This window comes from Phalacrocorax carbo, chromosome 2 (assembly GCF_963921805.1).
Source record: "Phalacrocorax carbo chromosome 2, bPhaCar2.1, whole genome shotgun sequence".
Lineage (NCBI taxonomy): Eukaryota > Metazoa > Chordata > Aves > Suliformes > Phalacrocoracidae > Phalacrocorax > Phalacrocorax carbo.
The window spans coordinates 164637582-164660577 of record NC_087514.1 but is presented as its reverse complement, the minus strand read 5'-3'; the positions used below and the strand labels follow the sequence as shown (position 1 = coordinate 164660577).

The 22996-nt window shown below is 41.3% G+C and overlaps 1 protein-coding gene across 9 annotated transcripts in view; it reads right to left on the bottom strand.

The window, feature by feature from the left end:
- NKTR (natural killer cell triggering receptor) overlaps window positions 1–22472 on the bottom strand; it is a 43153-nt gene extending 20681 nt beyond the window's left edge. For 6 of the 9 annotated variants that reach the window (XM_064445146.1, XM_064445150.1, XM_064445149.1 and 3 more), the window contains exons 1-6: window positions 22372–22472; window positions 21962–22056; window positions 13671–13745; window positions 7426–7533; window positions 6361–6405; window positions 4498–4585 (exon numbers count right to left, since the gene is read on the bottom strand). In XM_064445146.1, coding sequence (XP_064301216.1) covers window positions 4498–4585; window positions 6361–6405; window positions 7426–7533; window positions 13671–13745; window positions 21962–22019 — 374 coding nt within the window. In that variant the 5' untranslated portion in view covers window positions 22020–22056; window positions 22372–22472. Of the gene's footprint in view, window positions 1–4497; window positions 4586–6020; window positions 6049–6360; window positions 6406–7425; window positions 7534–13670; window positions 13746–21961; window positions 22057–22207; window positions 22225–22255; window positions 22298–22371 lie in introns of those variants that run through there. The other 3 variants (XM_064445147.1, XM_064445148.1, XM_064445154.1) reach the window with 3 other exon arrangements.
- Between the last annotated feature and the right edge of the window lie 524 nt (window positions 22473–22996).

Below are 22996 nucleotides of genomic sequence, written 5' to 3'. Positions count from 1 at the left end.
GGCCAACTATCCCCCCCTCAACTCTCAAGCAGGGACCTAAAGACATGAGCTATGCTTGTGCAATGCTCTAGATCCCCAATAACCAATAACTGTAATCAACTTTTTGGCAGCAGTTCAAAACAGATATAGGAGTATATAAAAAAAAGAAAGATGATTCTAGAGTGGTTCCTGCCAACCTCCACCCCATCCTTGGGATTCTGTATTGAGTATCAACATGGAAACAGGACAACTGAAAGAACATTAACACACTCAGGTGGTGTTTAGAACACTTGATAAATAACTGATGGTTCTAAAAGAAATTACTCACAGAAAAGGAGCAAGTTAAACAGCGGTGCTATCTGAAAATGCAAATAGCTAATTTTGTAAACTGGTACCTTAAAACTGTCCTCAACACAAGTCTGCAATAAAATGCTACAACAGACCCCTTTGGGTAGAGAAAACTGAAATTCCAGTATTTCACAAATCCAAACATTATAAAGGGAAAGGCTCTGTATCCTTTCTGCTGGATTTCAACAAGATGCACTTCTTCAGACTAGGAACTGTTTTCTTAGACACGTGTGAATAGACTTGGCCTATTTACAGTACACGTGCATGAAAAACAATCCTGCCTTAGCTAAACAGTCTCCTTTCAACCCAACTGCTACTCCTATTCAAGTGAGAAAGGAGATTAGAAGTGGGGAAGATTAGCCAGTAACCACTAAACACAGCACTTCCCACATCACATACACACACACACTTCTGACTCTTCGTTCTACTTTTGCATCTTGCCAGTTTCTACCAGTGTTTTAATTTATGTTCATTCTTTTTACGCTGGCCTCACTGGAGCTTCCTAACAATACTTACACTGTCTTTTCCACGCCCAGTTCTTGTATTGTTGCCTACAAATGCTTCAAACTCATTCATGTCCCAGAAACTCCTGATGAATCAGAGAAGGCTGATGACACTTTAGGACTGGTCAGATACTGGTTTACACTAAGATCAGTCTGGAGCTTCTACTTCAAGTAAAACTGACCCCACTGTAGCTCAACTTTTAACAACTTTTAGGCATTGCACAGAGTCTTCTTGTGACCAGCGTGTCAGTGCAGTCTGTCAAAGGGGCACTTGCTGCCTGATTAGAGAAAGACTAGTTACTCCAAATAACACGTCTGTGGTAAGCAGGGAAAGCCCTTCTGATGAGCAAACAAAAAATATTAGTCAGATCTTGCTATTATTTTAGCCCTAATTGAACAAATACTTTTAGAAAACAGCTTATTTGCACTCCTTATTTGCTACATTAGACGTGTATGATACAGAAATAAGAGTTCTCAGCCCTGAAGTTGTCTATGAACTGTTAAAAAAAAAAGCAAACAGAGGTCTACAGAAGTTCAGCTGGAGATGAATTATTTCTCTTTCTATAAATCAATAAAATGAAAAATGTTCAAACCGTTCAAAATCTAAAGACTGCCACTGAAGACTGCCCTTTCACACAATTTTCAGGTTACACATTTGAAGAACATTTCTCCTAATGATAATTTAATGATAAAACTACTGAATAACCAAGCATTCTTTGGAGTATAAGAAACATGTTTGAATTTCAGCTTAAAGGATATCACTAAAGGAAACATTTTATTAAAGAAAAGCTGTACAGATACACAGCACGTATCTGAAGTAATCAGACAACTGTCGCCAAGCAAGACTAACTGCTTTAATATACTGCATTTTAAAGTTCAGTCAGAAACTGCCTAGTTAAAGTCTTTAGTAGTTGTTTCTTACTTTGAATCTTGAAATTCAGGCTTTCCATGTTATGAAGCAGAAATCAGAAGATCCACCATTAAAAACCCCCTATTATACCAAAAGACAGATTGCTGAGCTATGTGTTTCCCCATCCACCCTTGTCTACTCGTAAACTGAATTATCAAACCTGAACCTGACTCTGTGACTGACTGTATTTATACACACCTGCCCTTACGAGCAGCCTCAGCGGCTTCACAGATTCTATAATTGCACATATTCATTCCCAGGATGAGCGGCAGTACTGGAGGCCAAAGGTGGGATGCAGCTTAAATGAATAAACCTGAATACAGTAAAGGCACCCACAAGTGAGCAAGGCTCCTCAGGTGCTGGTCAGACCAAGGGAGAACGCTCAGCTGCCAACATACCGGCATCCTGAGCAGCCCTGCTGTATCCTGCCTGGCTTCCAGCTGCTACCCCAGGAGTGCAGGGTGCCTTACAGGTGCTGTATCCTACTTGCGTGCCCTGCCTGGGAGTTTCCAACGGCGTCTCAAACAGGATAACATGTCTGCATGCAGTGAAATGAAAAAAAAGTCCTGGTCAGGAAGTCTTGAGCATCAGAGCATGCTTTAAAGACTTAGCAGCCCACCTACACCTCATCAGTTATACTGGAATTTACTCCTGGGCTTGATTCACTTGCCTGAATCTAGGGCAAGCTGGTGCCATTTAAGACACTACAAGATATCCAGAACACCCATGTGGGGCAGGGCAGGTAAGACACGAGACCTTCAGAACATCCCCCCCCTTCTCTCCCGGCAGCTGAAGGCCAGGTAGGATACCCAAGGACCCTGAAAATGGCTATAGATTCCTACAGGCAGCTGAGGTGAACCCAGCTTACATGGAGATGATTATGTATCTTACTCTGCCTGAATTCCCACCAAACTAACACTTTATCTTTATGCTGATTTTATGGAAAAAAAAAACAGATTTTTTTTTTTAAAGAAATCTGCATCTTTGAAAATACTTCTGTATTTGATGGAAGTGCTCTTAAATGCTGGTCATTTTATTGTCCCATGTAAATTATAATTTAGCATCTAACACAACCTTAGGTTGATTTGGTGTGTGGGGAGAGACAAGGGGTTTGTCTGTTAAATCTAATTGAAGAAGTAAGCTGAGGCTAAGCGTAAGGGAAAGAAGAGGACTTCTGAATCAAATGCAGTAGAAAAAAGAAACTTTAGAGCCCTCAAATGATAGCTTCTTGACTGATGTGACATCATTAAGTTTCATGTATATTGTTCAGATAAGCTTAAAAATGGAAAATTATGACAAGAGAACCAGAAGGTAAGTCACCAAGTAGTAAATAGCGAACCAGTGCCTTGCAGAGAGCTTATTAAGCCACAGGGGGTTTTATATAGTGATTGTTTTCCCTAGTAATGTGTACACAGATCCATTCAGATGTACTGTAAGGAAGCACAACATCTAAAATTTGATTTGAAGGTAACAGAAAACAAGCTTTTCAGCTTTACGATTTTGTCTCTATGGAAAGTCAGAACAGGGGTAACTGCGAGAGACTTCCTCTTAGGTTCCTATTCATTTTCCATTTTTAGGGCATTCTTTAGGAAGAAACCTAAAAATGTCTCTTATCTGAACTTCATCATATCATATTGAAGATCTTTTTCAGGCAAAGAAAAAGAAAAGGTTCTTGAGGACAATTTACTCCTTTACTGAAGACAGTGAAGCGCCATTCATTCTTATCCCCCAAGAAAGATGGCAAAGGAAAAAGTTTTTCTGGGTAAGTAACTACACTAAAATTTACTTCTGAAAACACCGGTGTTATTTTACGAAGCTCTTCTCAGCACAAGCCCAAAGTTATAATCCAAATCTTTCCAAATACAAACTGTTAACCATTAACAGAAGGTAATTTTAAAAACTCAGTTAACAGGAAAAATAACCAGGTAAAAGTTATTCAGTTTTAAAACACTAATACTGGACCTAGAATGGAACTACGTTAACCAGAAGACCCTGACATATCAGACCTGAGTATTTATTGATGGTAGAGGCATGCGTTTTCTACAATTTATCAGAACATGGCTACGTACTAGAATGGATTTTTTTTAAGGTTATGTAGGAAAAATCTGATTATCAGCACATGATGTTACACAGCACTGGTACCAAAGTAGTTGGTATATGCACAAGTAAACAGAATATGCAGCAATATAGAACAAATGCATGTCAGGAACAAACACCCCAAAATAATAGTAACAAAAAAAGAAAACCCAACACCGAAACCCACACAAAGCCCTTCCCAAAACCAACAAACACCTCCCCCCATCCTCCTCCCCCTGCCCCCAACCTAAATCATAAATCATTGTATTTTGAAGGGCACATGCAAACCCATACAAATCACCTCCAGATCTCACTCCCTGTTGCATACAATGCTCAGCATTGTAATTTGCAGATAATCTGTTCAGTTTTGGTTGGTGCACACACAAAGCCAAAGAATCTATTTTCTGGATGCTAATAACTTATTGCATAAGGCATATTTTTAGGGTAAAAAGCAATGAACAAGCAACACCCATGTAGTAGCAGCTTCTAATCCAAATGAATGCCACAAGCAAACTGTGATCACTAATGTTTCCTATTACAGCTTATGCTGCGGGTACCCACTGAACTCTATTTAAAATAAGGCAGACAACATTGTTATGGATAATTTAGCAATACCATCTTTCTCATGAACAGCGCTTCTCTGTTTAAGAAAAGCTCAACTGTCGTATTACATCTACTCACATGAAAAATTGGGAACCATTGGTATGTTTCCCTCGGTTTGCCATTGACAAAAGGAACGCTCTGTCATGTTTGAGAATAAAGTTTTCATCTGTTTGAAGAAAAAATATGTTTGTCAGATTTTCCCTGACAAGGAATGCAAGTCTAAGTTTCTTAGTAACTTATGGATGCTATAAGGAGAAATTCTGCTGCTGCTGAAGAAACATGAACATGTTGGAAAAAAAAACCAAAAATCAAGTTTAAACAAGCCTCTCAAAAGTTACAGTAGAAGCACTTATGAGACAGAAAGCATTCTTTCTTAAAGAAAAAGTTTCAGATACAGTGCAAACATTTCTAATAAAAAAAATGTAAAGTCATTATTAGCGTCTTCAATAAACATTAGATCCTTATAGACCTGGATTTAAATGCGGCATTTTCTGACTAAGAACAAGGTTGGCGGACTTACTGACATCCTAAAACAAGACTTCACATTCATGATACTGTTGTTTACACAGTGTGCACCTCAGGTAGAAGGTTCTAGAGAAAGAGCCATGTCCCTGGTACGGCCCGTTAAAAGGCATCTATCAATTCGAAACGAGAAGTCTCGAAACGTAAAAGGGAAAAAGCCCTAGACACCTGAATGAGAAACTAAAGAGCATATTCTTTCTGCAACCCAAGCATAAAAATCAATGAAGACTAAACTAAACATGCATTTTATATTCCATTTAATTAAAAAGGACTTCTGGTTGTACAGCATAATATAAAACCAGATCTTCTGAAGTTCATTTTCAAAGCTAAGAATAGCAATTTGAGTGCACAAACCCATTCTTTTTAAGGTTACACATCAAAACACAATGCTGCAGGTTTAGCACTCGCCGCCTTTAGAAACAACACTTAGTAACTTCTTAGCAAATGGGTCTATTCAGGACTTTCTTTTGACTAAAGGCTGTAATACTCCAATACCAAACTACATCTCTGTTCAGGACAGTCTTAACAGCGCACACGTAACCACTCAGAGCTACTTGCAAAACGTACAGAACCAGGGGCTGTTACATAAATACAGATAGTGCCTTTAACAACACTCGAATAGTACAGTCACTACCTGGGTGGTTGTTTTTTTTTCTCAAGACTTTTATGTCTTTAAACCAATACTTTATAAACTCACCATTTTCCTTCCAACAACAGATTTTAAAGAGTTACATTTACATTTATTTCCAAATTCTTTGCAAGTAAAATAACTTGTGTAGCGTATAAACAAAGTCAAACACTTTTAGAAACAAACACTAAACGTACGAACCTTGAATAGGGAAGGGGAGGAAAGGGACATTAACAAAAGAAGAAATAACTGTTTAGAGCTGGAAATTATGCCAGTATTCTTTCCCAGAATAAGTCATTAACCCTCAGAAAGGTTAGACACAGAACTCTTCATTTCTCCAAGCAACACAGATATCCATCTAAACACGGACGTATCAGTTGTCTATATATTTACTAGGGAGGGTACAAGGGAATAGAGTTTGAATTTGTGTTACTGAGCTTTTGTCTCTTACCTTTTCATTTTGCAAAAGACCACATTCTCTATAAACAAAAGAATATGTTGACAGTTTTAGGCAGGAAGATAGGAGTTTATTCATGAATAAAGTTGCCTAACCTCCATGCTGAAAGTCATGTTTAACCAATACTGTTAGCCTTAATTAATTGTCAGTTAAAGTTAAATATTACCAAAAAAATTATCTGAAAGTCATGCATATAAAAATAATTCTCATGCAACATTAGTTTCATGCAAAAGGTGATCTATAAGTAGACCTGTTTTCATTAAGTAGCTCGGGAATCAAGACTTGTTTATCTCAGAACTGAATAAAGAATCTGCAAAGACATACTTCCTCTTACCTTTAAAATAGCCACCATAAATAGATTCACCTCCTTTTCCATTACCTACACATTAAAAAGCATGAATTAAACCTTTTGTTTCATTTAGGAAAAAAGCCGTACATAACATTCCCCCAGTTTATAACAAACCAGGACCCTCCGGCCAGTTACTAGTATCTGAGCAGAAGCTCCATAGTTACAAGTCGCAGCCGTGCATTATGCTGTTGACACTCAAAATATTGAGAGCGGGGATTGCCTTAGTGCCTCTGAACAGCAGCAAGTCTGAAGCAGGACTCCAAAGGCTAATCCTCACTGGTACTTGCTAAAGCAACAGCAGACAGCAAAACAACAGCAGCAAGTAAAAAAAGAAGGTACGACCAACAGTCTTGCCCGGCTCAAAGCACCTGAGACCACTAGAACGGATGAGGTAAGGGAGTAGCTGGCAGATTTAAAGGCACTTCTGCTTGACTCCCAAAACAAGATATTCCCTCACCGCACCTGCTTCGTCAGGTACGACATCTCAGGACACGGTGAAGATGACAGACATTTTGGTAAGGACAGGTATTTCAGGGAAGGACAACAGGCTAAAACGTTATGTTGTACACATGCTGCGGGGAAGGGGGCAAAGAAACTCCAGGAAAACCTTCTTCTGGAGACTCATCAGTTATACACCTCCAGCTCATTTACTAAAAATAATTAAACAAGTACATTTAAACAGTTAGGTCCCTGTATCAACAGAGCATTACTAGTGTTGCCTCTACTGCAGACACTTAGGTGAAAAGCAATAAGACTGCATTTTGGATTTGAATTCTATTTGAATAAGATAGGTGTTAGCTCCAGCAAGGGCTTTTTTTTTTTTCCTTCTACAACTTAACAATTTTCTAAATAAGTATTACCTCCTTTGAAATATTTTGGAATTTCAAAGATTAACAAAGAAATGGGGGATCTAAGCTATACTTCACAGCAAATCAAATATTTTTATGGCATTGTAATGCTTCCATAGCATTTTCTGAAGTTAAATTATAACCATATAAATTATAATTTCTGTTCCACTTAAAACATTTCTGTTTTAAAAGTGTATTTTACCTTCACTGAAGTCCCCACCCTGAATCATGAAGTTTTTAACCACACGATGGAATGTAGTGCCCTTGTAACACAGCTTCTTTCCAGTTGTTTTGCCAATTCCTTTTTCACCTGCAAGAAGGTTAAACAAAAGGAATCTATAGATTGCCACTGAACAAATTCCAAGGGTTTTACCTCCCAAGTGCTGAGGATACAAGAGAGCCATCAGAACACAACTACAAAAGGTAACATGGTTCTACCTGTTGCCTTTTCACCAGCCATTAATATGAGAAGGGATTCACAAGAGGACTCCCAAGTGAAAATTAAGTTTCTTCTTAAAAAAATGTCCCCCTCTCCCAAGGAGGAGCGTACTTACTAGCAACCCATGCAGAACAATTTATAAGAAAACAAGAGTTCACGATAATGACGGGTTAACTATTTTCCATGGTTATCGCTACGCTGCTATGTCAGCTGAAGCTTACACCAGAGTCCTTTCAAACCGCTTACACATCTGGATGTGCCAGCTGAATCCTAGGACAGAAATCTGAGCTCAGAACAGGCTACGACTCAAGTTTCAATGTGATCCACTCTTGGAAAAGCTACTCCAACCGTGTGTCACATCTTCACCAATCCATGCACAGTGTGAGGACACCCCTTAATGCCCATCTGCCTGGCACCAGCCCTCAGCACGAAACTTGCATAAAACAAACTCCCATTTCTGAAAAGACTAGCAGAACAGGGGAACACAACTGCATATACAAGAACCATTCCAGAATGAGAACCATAACGAGGGGGAAGGGGGAAATCCCTCAAACCCTGAACTAGTACCAGGGCCATTCTTAGCCAGCAGCACAAGCCAAGCCCGGCCACGGTGCTTGTTAATCCTTTCTAAGCCTGAAATTTCCTAAGAAGTGGCACTCAGTGAACTCCCAGTGCAGCTGTAGTTCAAGCCTACTAGTGATTTTTGAGAAAGACATCCCAGAACCTCAAGCTTCATTAATATTTCATCCAAAATGCAGATGAAAAACTGCACTGGACGTGGATGAGGGTATTATGACTGGCAGGGAAGAGATCCTATGTAGTAGTTTTATGAGGGATTTATACTGGTCGAGTAAGGGAACATATAAGAGACACTGATTTTACTTTCCAAGAGGAGAGGAGCTGGCAGAATACAGCAATTCAGAGTGGTAGGGATATTATACCCTGTGCAACAGCTAAAATCCCATGTAAACCACACGTACAGGAGATATTCCGGAATGAGACAGGACAAATAACCCAACATTCAGATTCACCCACCGCTCATTATGGAACAGGCATTTGACACTCAGTCAGAGGACACTTACCCAGTACATTCTGTACCATGTAGTGCCCTCAGATGTGTACATGTACTTGTCACCCAGAGCCAACACTCCCCTTTTGTGATCTATTGTTCCTCCACCCAAAATTAACTGATGACCAAATCACCCCAAATTTGCCACTTGAAATGTCCCATCGCTGCCAGGATGAGGGCAAAGAGCAGTTTGTGGCACAAAAACCACTCACAGCATTGCTTTTTATTGTACTTATAGAAGCCTTCACTCAGAAAGTACAACTTTTCCATTACCCTGACTCTTCATACCTCTAACCCATGCTTCCTCCCATTTTTATCTTCCACAGAAGTTATCCAAGCAAAGCTAGCTATTACAGGGATGGACACACACCCTTTCCCCCCAGGAACATGCTCCTCTTTGCTGCAGCATTGGAAACCCCACATCAATCAATACCAATGAGCATCCACCTACATTTTTGGCCGTGTTTCAGCATGTCCCTCAAGCTACGGATAATTCCCTTACAGAATGGGATCTTGCACTGCACCTGACCATTGAGATGGGACATTAAGGCAAGAGGTGAGCTTTAGACCACAGGCAGATGTTGTAGTCCCCCCCCCCCCTTTTTTTTTTTTACTCTCCTTTATGGTATCACCAAGACAGCACAGTCTCTAGTATAATAAAAAGCAATACTTGTGATGTTCCCTTCCTTTCATGCACGATACAACTATGTTTGGGCAAAATCGTAACTTGACTACATCCCCATAAGCCACAGACACTTTAGACAATGCACTTAAGCTGCTGGCCAAATGGTGGAGGGCTAAGCACCTGTAAAAGCTGTACTATGTCACTCTGACTTTCAAAGCCAATCCTTGGACTCCCAGTCAGGCAAAAAAACCACATGACCAGTTGTTCCACTGGTTAGAGCTGCAGTACCTCCCTAAGCTCAGACACTTTTCTGCAACAGCCAGGTCAAAGCCCATGGACCAGGCTTCTCTTTTGTTTAAGTCCAAATACTAGCCTTAATTCTTTTTGCCCTAAATATGCCTGAATTTTGTCTGAAAAAAGAAAAAAATTGTCTTTGAGCCCCATGTACTTGCACCCTTCCTGCCTAAGCAGTTCTTTCCACACGCTGCAAATCACTTGCAAATGGGATGGTGGAGGTGAACTTACACAGAGATTGCCAGGGATAACGCAGTAGCTGAGGGGGGCACAACACAAGGGCCTTTATCAAAGTGCCCTTCTCCCTTCGGCAGGTAAACTTTGCTCTCATGCCTTATTAACACCCTGCACTGCCAACCTAATCTGAGATACTTTGGATTAGGTGCCCAATAGTGGTCTCCATTTGACATTATGAGAAGTTCCTGACAAAGCGCCAAAGAGCAGATGGGCTTGCGCTTACTCCGTAGGTGGACTGACTGAAAGTGGACTGAACCTGCAAACGCCACATTGCGAGTGCAGATGTTTTAATTTACATACAAGGATCCTCTTGCTGTCAAGGCAGACAGCGTTCTCTCACAGTAGCCAGGTCTATTTCTGACAGCAATGTCAGGCTGCAGGAAGGCAGCCAGAATCACCCTGTCCTCCCCATCTGTTTCTGACAAAAACATCCTGGCTTGCTTCACAAAGATTATGGAGGGAGCAGCAGGCGTGAAGATGGGCACAGCATTTCAAACACCAGCCTCCAGTCGCTCTCTCGGGGCGTATCACCTTGCCTTCACACAAGTGAAGCCACTCTTCAAAGTGACGCAAGGGAAGCGCACAGCCCAAACCAAGTTGCTGTGAGGTCCGTAACAGCCCAGGTGAGGACACACAGTACCCTGCAGCTGTGATGCCTTCGTCAGCTACAGGGCAGGTGGGTAGCCAGACATGTCTAAGGGAAAAAGAACGTGCTGGATTGGCCTAGCATACAGAATCCTGAATTTATGTAGTACGGAAGCGTACAATGCTTGCAGTCTGCTGCTAAGGTGTTCCATTATGTAGACTATACGGTCCAGAATGGGATAGCAGCCCCTCTCTGTTATACAGCTACATACCTCCTTAGATGAGCATAGGTCTACAAGATCTCAGCACCAGAAAGCGATGCTGTATTGAGTAAACCTCCAGCAATTCAAAGATTTCTTGCAAAGACCAAAAGATCAGGACAAAAGATATACCTGAAAGGAACTCACACTTCTATGATGACTGAATTTCTACAGACAGATATTGCTGTGGGAAGTGGCAGGAGTCAGGGGAGCCCAACTTCCGGAAACAAATGACTTATTTGGTCTCTGAAGACAGTATAGCAGCTCACAGCTCTAAAACAACCCTTCACGTCTCAGTTCTGGTTGCCAGAGGTCAATGCAATCTTACAGTAAACCTTCATCTCCCATCACAGAGCTGCTGCTCTTCTGAAGACAGGCTTTGTAGGTCCTCTAATGTCATCTAGGCAAACACAGAGCAGCAGCCCAACTGGAATAGCTACATCAGTCCATAGGGACAGGGAGAAAGTATGTACCAGAGAATTGCTGAATCCTACTATGAAGAGCATGGATGACCCTAAGCCTGGCCTGCTGCTCCTGCCCACAGTTCTCATCCACGGTACCATGCAGCAGACAGCATCCTTGGGCAGCATTCAGTTGAGATGCCAAGGCAGTCGAGGTTCTGACAGTACAAGGCAGGAGGGGCAGGGAAAATGGCATGTGTAATGTAGATAAACTAGCAGTAACGAGTGCACTGGAAGAACTTGTCAAGGAGAAGCAGAAAGGCACACAGAACAGCTGATAGGGAAAAACCCTCAGGTGAACTGAACAGCAACACAGGTGTAATTGGTGCAAACAAGAAAAGAATTACTTTTAGCCATGCGACCCTGCCCTCCAAGCTCAGCCATCTGCAGTTCAAGTTTGAGAATTACCACAGCAGAAGAGAGATGGCTTCTACCGGCAAAAGAAATTAATGTAATTTAATTTCATCTGGTGAACATAACGTTGAAGAGAATTAAGTTACTTCAGGTTTTCCTATATGCTTTTCTCTCCCCCTGAGAATTTAATTATCATGTGTTTATTAGCAAATTTTTAAAGATATCTGTCAAATCATCGTTCTACCCTATGAGCACCCAGGAGCAAACACAATTTACAAGAACGGAAGAAATGTTTCATGCAGCTTTTAAGTGTGCGAGTCCGATCTCAAGAGCAGACCTCCTAACTTTGTGCTTGCTTTCAAATGTTCTTCCAATTAAAGACAGGTTCCAGCTGAAGGCATCAATGAAACCTGTACAGCCAGGTGTAGAACGGAATTCAAACAGGGACACAATACAAAAGTCATAGCTTTCAAAAAAAAAAAAAGTCTTATTTCTTCTGCACATTGGGTTTCGTTCCTCATCATCTCCAACACCTTTTCCTTCCTTCATCTCCACCTAACTTTTTTCTAGCAAGGCTGCTGTAAGGATTTAAGCAATCCTACAGAGCTATAGAACATGAGGCTATTGAGTCTGCTACTGCATTTTATTTCTTGTCTTTTGTTACCTGTTCTGATTAAGACAAACTTCAAAAAGTTCCCATTTTTCTACGATAGTTGTACCATTCGTCCTCATTCCCAGTCTATCCCTGGGTATCTCTTTAATAAGCCTAAGTGATTAAAAAAAATAATCAGAAAGTAGAATAAAAAAGGGGGCATCACCACACAGACCTCAAAAAAGCGAGATACGTACTGTACCTTCCACAAGTTCACAGTATTATAAAGCTCTTCTAAATCTTCAGAGATTATCTGGAACACAACACATTCTGGGATTTGAGCTCCGACAAGATGAACTTCAAGAAGTTAATGCATAAAGATATCAACAAATTTCTTTCTCATAATCAGCTAGCTAAAAGCTGTTCACTAAAGCCAGATGTTAAAATGCTGCCTGGAAAGTCTTGCCGGAGCATTGTAAAGATTTGGAAAAGAGTTACTTCACATACAAGGTAGGGGCCTCATGGGGCAGTTAATTCAAGGTATATTGCAAGTGGCTGAGCATTCAGGTATACCAGAGCAGGAGATCACCAACAGACAGAGAATGCGTTCTTTGCATAAACAACACACATCAATTCCTATAATAACCTAATCAAGATTTATCTTTAACCTACAGCTGAAAAATCCCAGATGAACAGTGCAAAACAAAAACTCCACCAAACCCTTAATGCCCTTACTCTTCCAATCAGTAGAAACCATTTCAAAAAAGTTAAGTCCTGCTTTAAAAAAATGGGCTGGAGGGTGCTGCGTTGTACCCAGACATCCTTTTGCCAGTGCTGCCCCTTTCATTTCACAGCTCTCTCCTCTCCTCTCTCCCACCAAACAATCCCAGCATTTCTAAGGGATCATTGTGTTCCATTTTAGTCTTTCATTTAGCTAAAAATGAAAAAGTTCTCAGATTTAACAGGTCCTCCTGTCCTCTGATCCCTGTGTAGTGCTTCTGAAATACAGTCAAAATTTTATTTTATATATATATAATATTTTTTTATCTAAAATGCTTATTTTATATCAAAGCTTTAGGTAGGGCCCCAGTCAAATGTCACCATTACACTGTGCAGTGAAATTAATTCTTAACATCTCTCCCAATAAATCCTAAAGAACTGGTTGCCTTTATCACATTTACATAACTTGAGCGACCAATAGTTCCACCATATAGTCTCAGCCTCGTCAATCCCTCCTACCTACAGGAGCCCCGTATTAGGGACAAACAAAGAATGTTTTTGTTCCACAGATTCAGTTTTGCATTCTGTAATCATGTATTATCCCCACTACTCTAACTCAGTCAGTTATAGAGTACCACACTATTTCCTGCTATGCATTATTCAAATCCCCCTCGGCGCTAACAAGGCCCAGCTTTGTTTTTATGAGGAAAAAAAGTGATCGGCACTGTTATTATGCTGTGGTTTATACTTGCATAAACAAATAATAATTGTAAGAAATATTAAACACCTTAAATATAAGCATGCTACTTACCCGAGCACAAGCAAAGGAAGTTTTTGCAGGTCTTCGGACATATGTCTGAGAAGAGCTGAAACATAATTCGACCAACTAGAAGATAGAAAAAAAAATTAAGAGTTTTATAACTCTTTATAATGATAAAAGTAAATCTGCAGAGAAATAAATCAGCATGCTTTGGAAACAATTTTCTGAGAAAAAGTTATTTTACCACGCAGAATAAGGAAACATCTCAAATATGCATATATTAAAACAAGCAGCAGGAAAGAACAATACCATAATTGTAAAAAAAAGAAGACTGAAATAATATCGTTACGTCTAATTTATTAAAAACTCCTAATGATTCCATTTTGATTTCAACCTGGAAGGTCAAACTCATTTACTAAAACAGTTTATCCTGTCAATTCACTTCTGTTTTGAAAAAGATTTTCCACAAATACAGGTCCTCAGAGAGCTGGAGTAATTTCCCTGCCGCCGCCCCAGTACTATGTTTACACAAATACATTAATAATTACATTTCCACATCTCCCTGTGATCATTACCTAAAAAGTCCAACAGACTTAGTCCCATATTGTGTTAAGGATTATAGTCCTATTGGCACTCTTGGCCTAAAATCCTTTTGTTCTGAAAAAAGACAATAAAAAAAAATAGATGAACCGAAGAGGAGAGACGAAAGGCAGGCAGAACAGCACTAGCAGTTTCAGGACTAATGCTCCACTTGCCAGATACTATGAACCAAATACTACTTTCTCTCTCTGCAAAGTGAGCAGAGTAATTTTCACTCTCAGTACAGCTACCCCTGTCCTATTGGTGGTAGTTATGCCATGTACCTTGGAACACTATTAAAATACTGCTGAAAATTCGTTTAATATAAAGAAAAAACTATTTTAGAACTTATATTTTCTATTTTATTTTTCAAGGTACTGGGACATATATTACTAAAGAAAAAAAAACAAACCTCCCAAATATATGAAATCTTTAAAAGATACATAATCAGCAAAGTTGTTATCTCTATAGGTTGGGAAATAAGGCATAAAAGCCACACTGTTTGCCAACATTACAATGACACCATTAATTATCTGTCAATAAGCACTACCCTCTAGTGGTGTACACTGGTAAGACTTCAAGGATAATTTTAGAGAGTAACTACTCCAGGAACTACTTCTCTTTTCCTTCCCTTAGAAATAAAAATAATAATTGAAGTTCAAATGTATTTTATTCAATACTTCATCACCAAGAAAAATTCTGAGAGGCTCCTAAGAAATTGCATTCAATTTAAGGGCTTTGCCCAAACACATATAATTGCCAGCAAGGTGAACTGGTGGTTCAAAATGGGAATAAAAAAAACACAACAGAGACACCACCTGTATTTTGTACTTTTAGATAAAAATTCAAGATGCCTTCAGCTGTTGAAATCCCTGCATTTCACTAACTGCAGTAAGGAAGGTCTCTGAGCATTCGTGATTACAGCAGGGAAATCTGGACACTGTCCCTACACCTTCTCTTTAAAAAATGAAGAAATCGCAAATATTCAAAGACCCCACACCAAGCAGTGGTAGCTGTAACTACCACTATGAAGAGACAGCTATTTGGAAGTGAAGAAGCCTTTATAACCTATGCAGATTGAAGATTTATAGAGAACACACAACAGAGGAGACAGTCTCACGTAAGAGTTACCAATTTTCCCTATAAGCACAGTAATTCAGGAGAGCAAAAGTCCCATCCCTCTGCCTGCAAAAGGCACTGAACTGAACAGTGACTAAGTGCTTTAGAAAGCCACCGACAGATTTCCTCTCCCATTCACTATGTGAAAGAACACACGGCACCTTTCAGTGCAAAAGTTGTCTCTATCTCCATCCCACAAAGAGTAGAGAAATACAGACCAGCTGCTGATTTACCAGGGTGACAGCTGCCAAATAACCAATAGGTGTTACTGCCCGTGGGCTCCAGAAGGGACTTTTGCCCTCAGGCACAAATTGCAGAAGCGAGTCCCTGTCCCCCACACAAACCCCACCACACTGAGCACCTTAAGCAGCGGGCACCACCACTTCTCTTTGCTGGTGGAAGAACGTCATCTTAAGTTCCTGAAGACGTCAAGGCAAAACGTAGAAAAAGACATTCATCGCTAAGGTATCACCATTTCAACAGTATCTTTCACCAGTGCTTTGTGCATAATGGCGTCTGCTAGCTTCTCATGCCTTTCAACTCCTATAAACTCCTTAAAATGTATCCAACATCTAAAGAGCACAGATCCGGTTTAGAAGATAAGGACCTCCTCTCCTCCATATAATATCAGTACTGCTTGCCCGGTTATGTCCAGCTATATAAAATGTTGCCGTGCGCTTACACGACACAAACCACATACTGTGTATCCATCTGGTGGGTTACTCTTTGTATTTTACTTACGCTGCCTGAATATCACTATCACAGAAAGGTTCCATTTTCCACTGACACACAGTCAACTAGATGTGCCAGAGAAAGATCAAATGCATTTTCACACCTTGATCAGAGAAATACGTATAAAATAACACCTGTTAATAAAAAAACAAACTATAAAAAGTATGGTGAGAACCTATGAATCTGTCTCTTACCTCTTCCTTCAAAAAAAAAAAAAAAGGAAACATCTAATTTTAACCTTGGAGCCGAGGTATATGGTGACACAACAGATAGTAGCATCTCAAATGCTTTTTAATTTCCTCAGATATAGACACCTCTTCTCTGAAATGATCCACCTTCACTGTATAGAGAAAATTTCCAGTACTTTCTTCAGCTTAATTTCCCTGATACAAGGGTTAAGTTACCTGATTAGGGAACAAGTATCGGCGACTAACCGTAAGACTTGAATAGTAAATTGAAACAAACACACAAAAATTGCTAAGAAGAGTTCTTCAGGTAGGTGAAGTCCGCTCCCAAACCCACGCAGGCTGCTCAGCCAGCTTTAGCCTGCAGCAACACCTCACAACTCCAGCAAAAAACGCCAGGATTCAATTTCTAACGATGAAACTCTCACCGAACTCAAGATGCGGATCTTCCAGTACCGCAAGTTATATAAACTATTAAAATTTTTATTTTAATGCATCAGCAGGCAGGACGTTTCTGTAATTTCAGTCTTAGTGTTGTTCTCAACAGAAGGTTTACTCTTACCAGGTCATAGCTCTGAAGACATGTTTGTCTGCACTGCAGCGTAGATGTTACAGTGCATCACTGTACTTTTTATGCTAGTCAATACCATAGAAATCTAGAAGTTTACCCGACCATAATCTAACATTTGCCTGTTATCTGTAAAACAATACCTTGATAAAGTATTCTTACCTGTTAGCAGGCTTAACTTTTTTTTTTAATATTTTGATAGAAATTAGTGATGAAAGTAGTGCTTAAGCTACTGGTAATAACATACAGTAATTGATGCACATAAAAAGTCAAAGATGTTTTGAAGTTTGATTTCACAAAGTGCTATCTGCAGCTAACGAGCTACACCAATTACTGAAACCAGAAGGCATAATAACCAGAAATAATTCCATTTCAGGAATCTATTTTCAATTTGAAAGGTGAAAACTTTTCTTTTTTTTTTTGAACCCCTGATCAATTTTTCAGTGGAGGGGGACCTAGTGCTTGACTCAAACTAAGTGGTAAAAATTCAGGGTCAGAATATCCATGCTGTATTGTAATAAGGGCTCCTGCTAGCAACGTTTATTAAAATGATCACTGATTTCAAATGTTTATCCAGTTATTTCCTCCAATTTAGCTGCTTAACTTTTTAGAAACAACCTTAGGAACCAAACATACACTGCTTCAATATATTTGCCATGTAAGACAAACTGGTTTGCTAGATTATGCTACATTTAGGCCACAAAGGTGGCCATTTTAGATAGACGCTCCCAAAATAAACCTAGTCATTCAAGATTAAATATATTGGTTTTGCCTCTTCCCAATTTCTTAGAGCAAACCAAGTAAGAAGCCACGGCAGCACTTTCCCCAGATACCAACAGGAATGTCCTGCTGAAGGAGAAAGCAGGAATTACAACCATTAAGACAGTGATGCATATCCCTTACAGACCGAGACCAGGAAGTCTGCCAGAGGCCCAAAGGCTTAGACAGATTTGCATACAAGTTTAAATAACAGTTCACTAAAATGACAGTATTAATACTTTATTATTTATCCCTAAATTTGTGAACTTTAAGTCATATAAATTTAAAGGGATTGCTTTAAAGTTGAAACATGGCTAGTTTTTAGAAAAATAAAAGCTTACTGTGGAAAAAGAACAGATTTTATTTAAAACATCAGTTAAAACAACGGATGTCCCGGTTCCCCTGAGCAGGGATCTACACTCCTGACACATTAACGCTTTATTAATGCCTCCTTACCCTACCTTACGTTCTTTGTAAGGAAAGCCTCCATAAACTTCTTCCCCCAGCTCTCTACTAAGCTCAGTCCTCAGCAAATACTCCCTGAGCTCCTTCCATTCCAACCTTCTGTGGTCTCCATAAAATCAAACATATTTCACTACCGCACACAACAAAAATTCACTGTTCTCAGTTTCAGAGGAACGCGAGTGAGAGACGACACTTTGCCTGCTCCTAGCAGAAGAGCTTGATCAGTTTGCTCTTCCATTTTCTAATCCAATTTGTTCTAGACTGCAAGGTAAATCTCCAGGGTATTTCATTCTGCACTGACAACAAGAATCCTATATGAGCGGATTACAATTTTCATTAAACCAGTTCCCCCTGAACCTACCTGTACCTTATCTCCCTTACACGCCCTCTGATAGGGGTTCCCCACAGAGCATGCCCTCTCGGCTCCTGTCCTACCGCGCTCAACTGGGCTGCCAGTTGGTTCATGGAGAGAGTCAAAGCACTGACCTATTTTCTGCCAATCTCCAACTTTCTGCCTTCAAAGGGTTAAAAGTTAATGGAAAGCCAGTTGAGAACAGGTTCTGTCTTCAGGAAGGGTAACAAAAACCCATAAGGCACCCCTGGTTCTACTAGTGCAGGCACAGTACTACAATGACTTGCAGTGAAGCTTATTTCACTATAAATTTGTAGCAGCTGAAATCCCCAAATACACCAAAATTTAGGCGAAAGTGACTAGGAGAGAAGTAGTGAACAGATCAGCTGGTAAGGGAATGGACGTACCCCAGGAAGCAAAGAAACTGAAGTGGAATAAAAAGTGAGCAAGGGGTCACACAATAACAAGACAGGAGAAAAAAGGATGATAAGGAAAATTCTTCTGTGAATGAGAATTAAACAAAGCAAAAAATCAGTAAATATAATTTATGATGGATAAAGCCAGTCAGGGGTGTTGGGGAGGAGAAGTGTGTGAAAAAAAAAAAAATCTTGGATGGCCACATGAACTGCTACAGCAGCAGACTGTAGGTGACAACCTAGTCGGACATCTGTTCTAATTATCATGGTACCTGAAAGACTGACTTTGTATCGGAGAGTAAAGATAAAATTATTTAAATAGGCATCTGCTGCCATCCCAAAGTTCTTGGAATACTCCAAGTAGTTTATTCCTCAGTGCTTGCTGTATGCATCCAACTCCATTGGTAGGGGGGATACAAAAGAAGGGAGAGGTGCTGTGTGCGCTAGTATCAAATATAAATGCTCACTCCTGATTTATTCTCCATTTGCTCCTTAAAAATTATGAGCTACAATGTGCAGTCATTAAAAAAAAAATGCTTAGCAGGCAGCTTCTTAAAAGCAACCCAAATTTAGACTTAAAAACACTGACACAAAGCTGACAAAGTTTGCTCTGCTGCAAGAGGCACATACAAGCAGGCACCTAGTTTTACTCCAAGATTCTGTAACTAAAATTAAAATCGGACACAAAAGCTGTAATAAAGCTTCTGAAAGCACAAGCAAAGTTAAAACATTGACTCCTGTATTTTCGAATGGATCTAGTTAACGATTAAAACTAATTCAAACTCTGCAGTCCCCTCTCCTCACATATGCACACACACCCCACCTTTTGCCGCTCCTTCGCTTCTAGCCTGTGCACTGATCTCATTTTTAATTGCTACAGGTATCTTGACAAACATTGGGTAAGCAAAGTCTCCAAGGGGAGAGCTAAGAGTCGGCAGCTGCGTGGGGGATCAATTTTTGGACTCCAAGCAACCTACACTGTTAGAAGTGACAGAGTTCTGTATTCTGCAGGCAGAGAGATGTCTGCAGTGCTGCGAGAGGAGCACTGTATTTTGGGGAGAGATATTAGTTCAGCTTTCCAGCTTAGACAGGGCAAGGGCAACATCTTATTTCTTGGCTAGCAACAAAATGCAGGATTGTTCTTTTCCTCAGTTCTTCCTCCCTACATTTAATAAAAATGAACAAGCAGATTGGTTTATTGTGTTCAAGTCAAAATAAGCAAAATGTTAACTGGGAAATCTGCTGGCAGCTTAAAAGTTAAAATTAATACCTCACTAGTATCAGCAGGATAGTACATCTCTCAGTGTTAGGGCTTTGTGTCATCTGGAAGCACTGCTTTATCATTCACACTTGATTCAGCTTTTGAAGGTCATCTTACAGCTAAAAAGAGCAATGTTTAAGCTTTTTAAATATAACCTTAAATCCCAAGACATAGTTGCATAGTGAATTAATAAACAGACACCAGCATGGAGTAGCATAACCAGGTTACACACAAGCTCCGATACCAACATTTTACAAACGGGCACATTTTCCTGCAAAACTACAAGTCATTAGTCAGGTGCAATAAAAACAGCAGGGCTCTGAATTCGATATACAGCCATGAGATTCCTGTTACTTTAAAGAGAAACTAATACAGACAGCCACAAACAGAGCCAAAGGCCCTGTGTCTACACCAGGTAACGAAAGCTCTGCACCACCAAGAATACTAACACTGCAATTCCTCTCTGACACCGCTATCAGTCATCAAACCCAAATAGATATGAGGGAAAACAAGGTAATCCACTTTCACTCGTGATGCGCAGCACAAGGCTGAGGAGGGGAGAAGGCAGGCAACAAGAGGTGGGAGGGAAAGAATGGGAGCAGCAGCATGTGCATGAAGAAAAAGGAGAAGAACACAGTGCAGGGAAAGATTCTTTAGATGAAGATTTAAAACAAAAAACCCTAACAAAGATCAAAAACAAGTGAGATGAAGAATAAGTTTTTCACCAAGAATTGATGTAGAATGATTCCTTCAGTTAAAAGGGAACCTTCCCAAGCTAAAACATTTTAGTAGTCTCATTCCATAGAAAATCTGTATTTCAGGCAACAGAAAATGTTAGAGCTCCGTTTACATTAACATTTTTCTCCTCAAAAGAAGTATTCACAAAGGTCACTGTCAATAACTCCAACAAGAGTTAGTTAGAATAGCAACAGATTTATAGATATCCCCTACCAGGTCACTGAAGTTAGAACTTAATCTTTCTTTTCAAGTTTTGGTGAAAATGAAAAGCAAGCCAAATGGGTTAGTTACATTTGAATGCAGCTGAAGTCCGAAAATGCAGAGATATAAACTCTGATTCCAAAGGCTTTCAGAGAAACATTGAAGCACAAAATGAAAGTGAAAGCATAATGAAGCCATCACATTTATTCATTCCTCTGAGAGACAAATAGTAGCAATATAAAGCACCAAGTATACGTGAGACAGCTCAGATGCATCAATTAATTCATGTTCAAAAAGACGGGCAACTAAAACCTGTACGACCATTTTTACAGTAGGGAAAACTGAAGAGGGAATCAAGTAGCTATTCCAGGATTAAAACTCACGGTCAACCACTTATGGGCGATTACACTTTCCATACAGATAATGTGATTTAAGAAATGGACTTTTTAAAAGTATTATTATTTTTAAAAGCAGGCCACCCGGTCAATTCTTCATTTACATTCAGAAGACTCAATCTGAGCAGGAACAGGAAAGGTTTAGATCAAGAAGATCTCCTCGGGTCTCTCTCCAATTTTAATTACTGTATGTCTAAAAATACTTCTAGGAGTACCTCTCCAGCTCCCTCACAACTTGCCCCAATTTTCCATAGTTTATACGGCTGTAAACGTATAGTACAAAACCAGAAAGCACTTCTAATACACGATGCTTTTTATCTTCAGAATAGTGTTAGCTTTACCGAACCTACGTATAGGAAGAAGAATCAATTTCAAAGGAAAATAAAAAGCATCCAGCACCCCAGTAAAGGTCGAAAGTTACTAAAAACTAAGTCAGAAATAACACATCAACGGTCAAACTCATTGCCAATAGCTTGAGTGAATTATTAAGACAAAAACGTGGTAAAAAAGCACCCCAAACAAACCAAGCACAGCACTTGAGGCGAAGGGTCGGGCAGAGACGCGAGCCTTACCTGGTTCGCGGTTGATTTCTATCTCGAAGAAGCACTGGGGCCGGTCCTGCACCCCCATGGCCGCGGGCAGCCCCGCGGCCCCCCGTCCTCGCCACCTGGACACAAAGGAGAGGCGCCCTGGGTGGGGAGCGGCCGCGCACCGCCGCCCCCGCCGCGGCCCCCGCCTCACGCCCGCTCTCCCCTCCCTCCCTCCACCCGGGGGTGAAATTACACCGCCGCGGCCCTGCCAAAAACTCGAGGCGACACCTTCACCCCCACGGCGGGGCTCCGGGAGGGCCGGCGGGGGAAACTCACCCTGAGGTGAATTTGTTCCTCTCACAAACAGCCGATATGGCGGGAGGGGGGTGGCCCGTCAGCGCTGCCCGCCCTACCCCATCCCCTCCCCCGGCACGGGGCGGCCGCGGCCTTACCTGGCAGCTCCGGCGCTTTGTTCCCTCGCCACGCCGCGCCGCGCCCCCCTCAGCCTCCCCCTCCCCGCCCCGCCTGCGGGCACGGCCGGGACCGCCGGCACCGAGCGCCATTAACCGACGGACCCGATGGCCCGTCCCGCCCCGCCCCGGTACGGCGCGGCCCGGCCCGCCGCGGCCCCGCCTCTCCCCGCCCCCGCCGCGCTTTCCCGCCGCCGGCGCGGCGCTGTGAGGGGAGGAGGAAGAGGAGGAGGAGGAGGAGCGGGGGGGAGGCTGGGGAGCGGGTGCTTCGCCTCAGGGCCGGCAGCTCCGCGCCCTTCGGAGCGCCGCGGGACGAGCCTCTCCCCGTCCCTTTCCCCGTCGCGGACGGACGGTGTTTGACTGAATAAACCACATCCTGAGCCCCCGTCGGGGGGGCATCGCCCCTCGCCGCCCTCACCCCGAGCCACCGTGCCCCTGGAGCCGAGGGATCCCCCTCCACAACCTCGGTGCTTCACCCCTTTAATTGGAGAAGCCCGAGCGGTTTTGGGGAGGTGTCTCCCTCTGAAGGGAAGCACAAAAAATAACTTAGGAAGATTTTTGTGTGGAAAAGCGCTCGCCGCAATGCTTTCGTACTTGGACCGCTCTG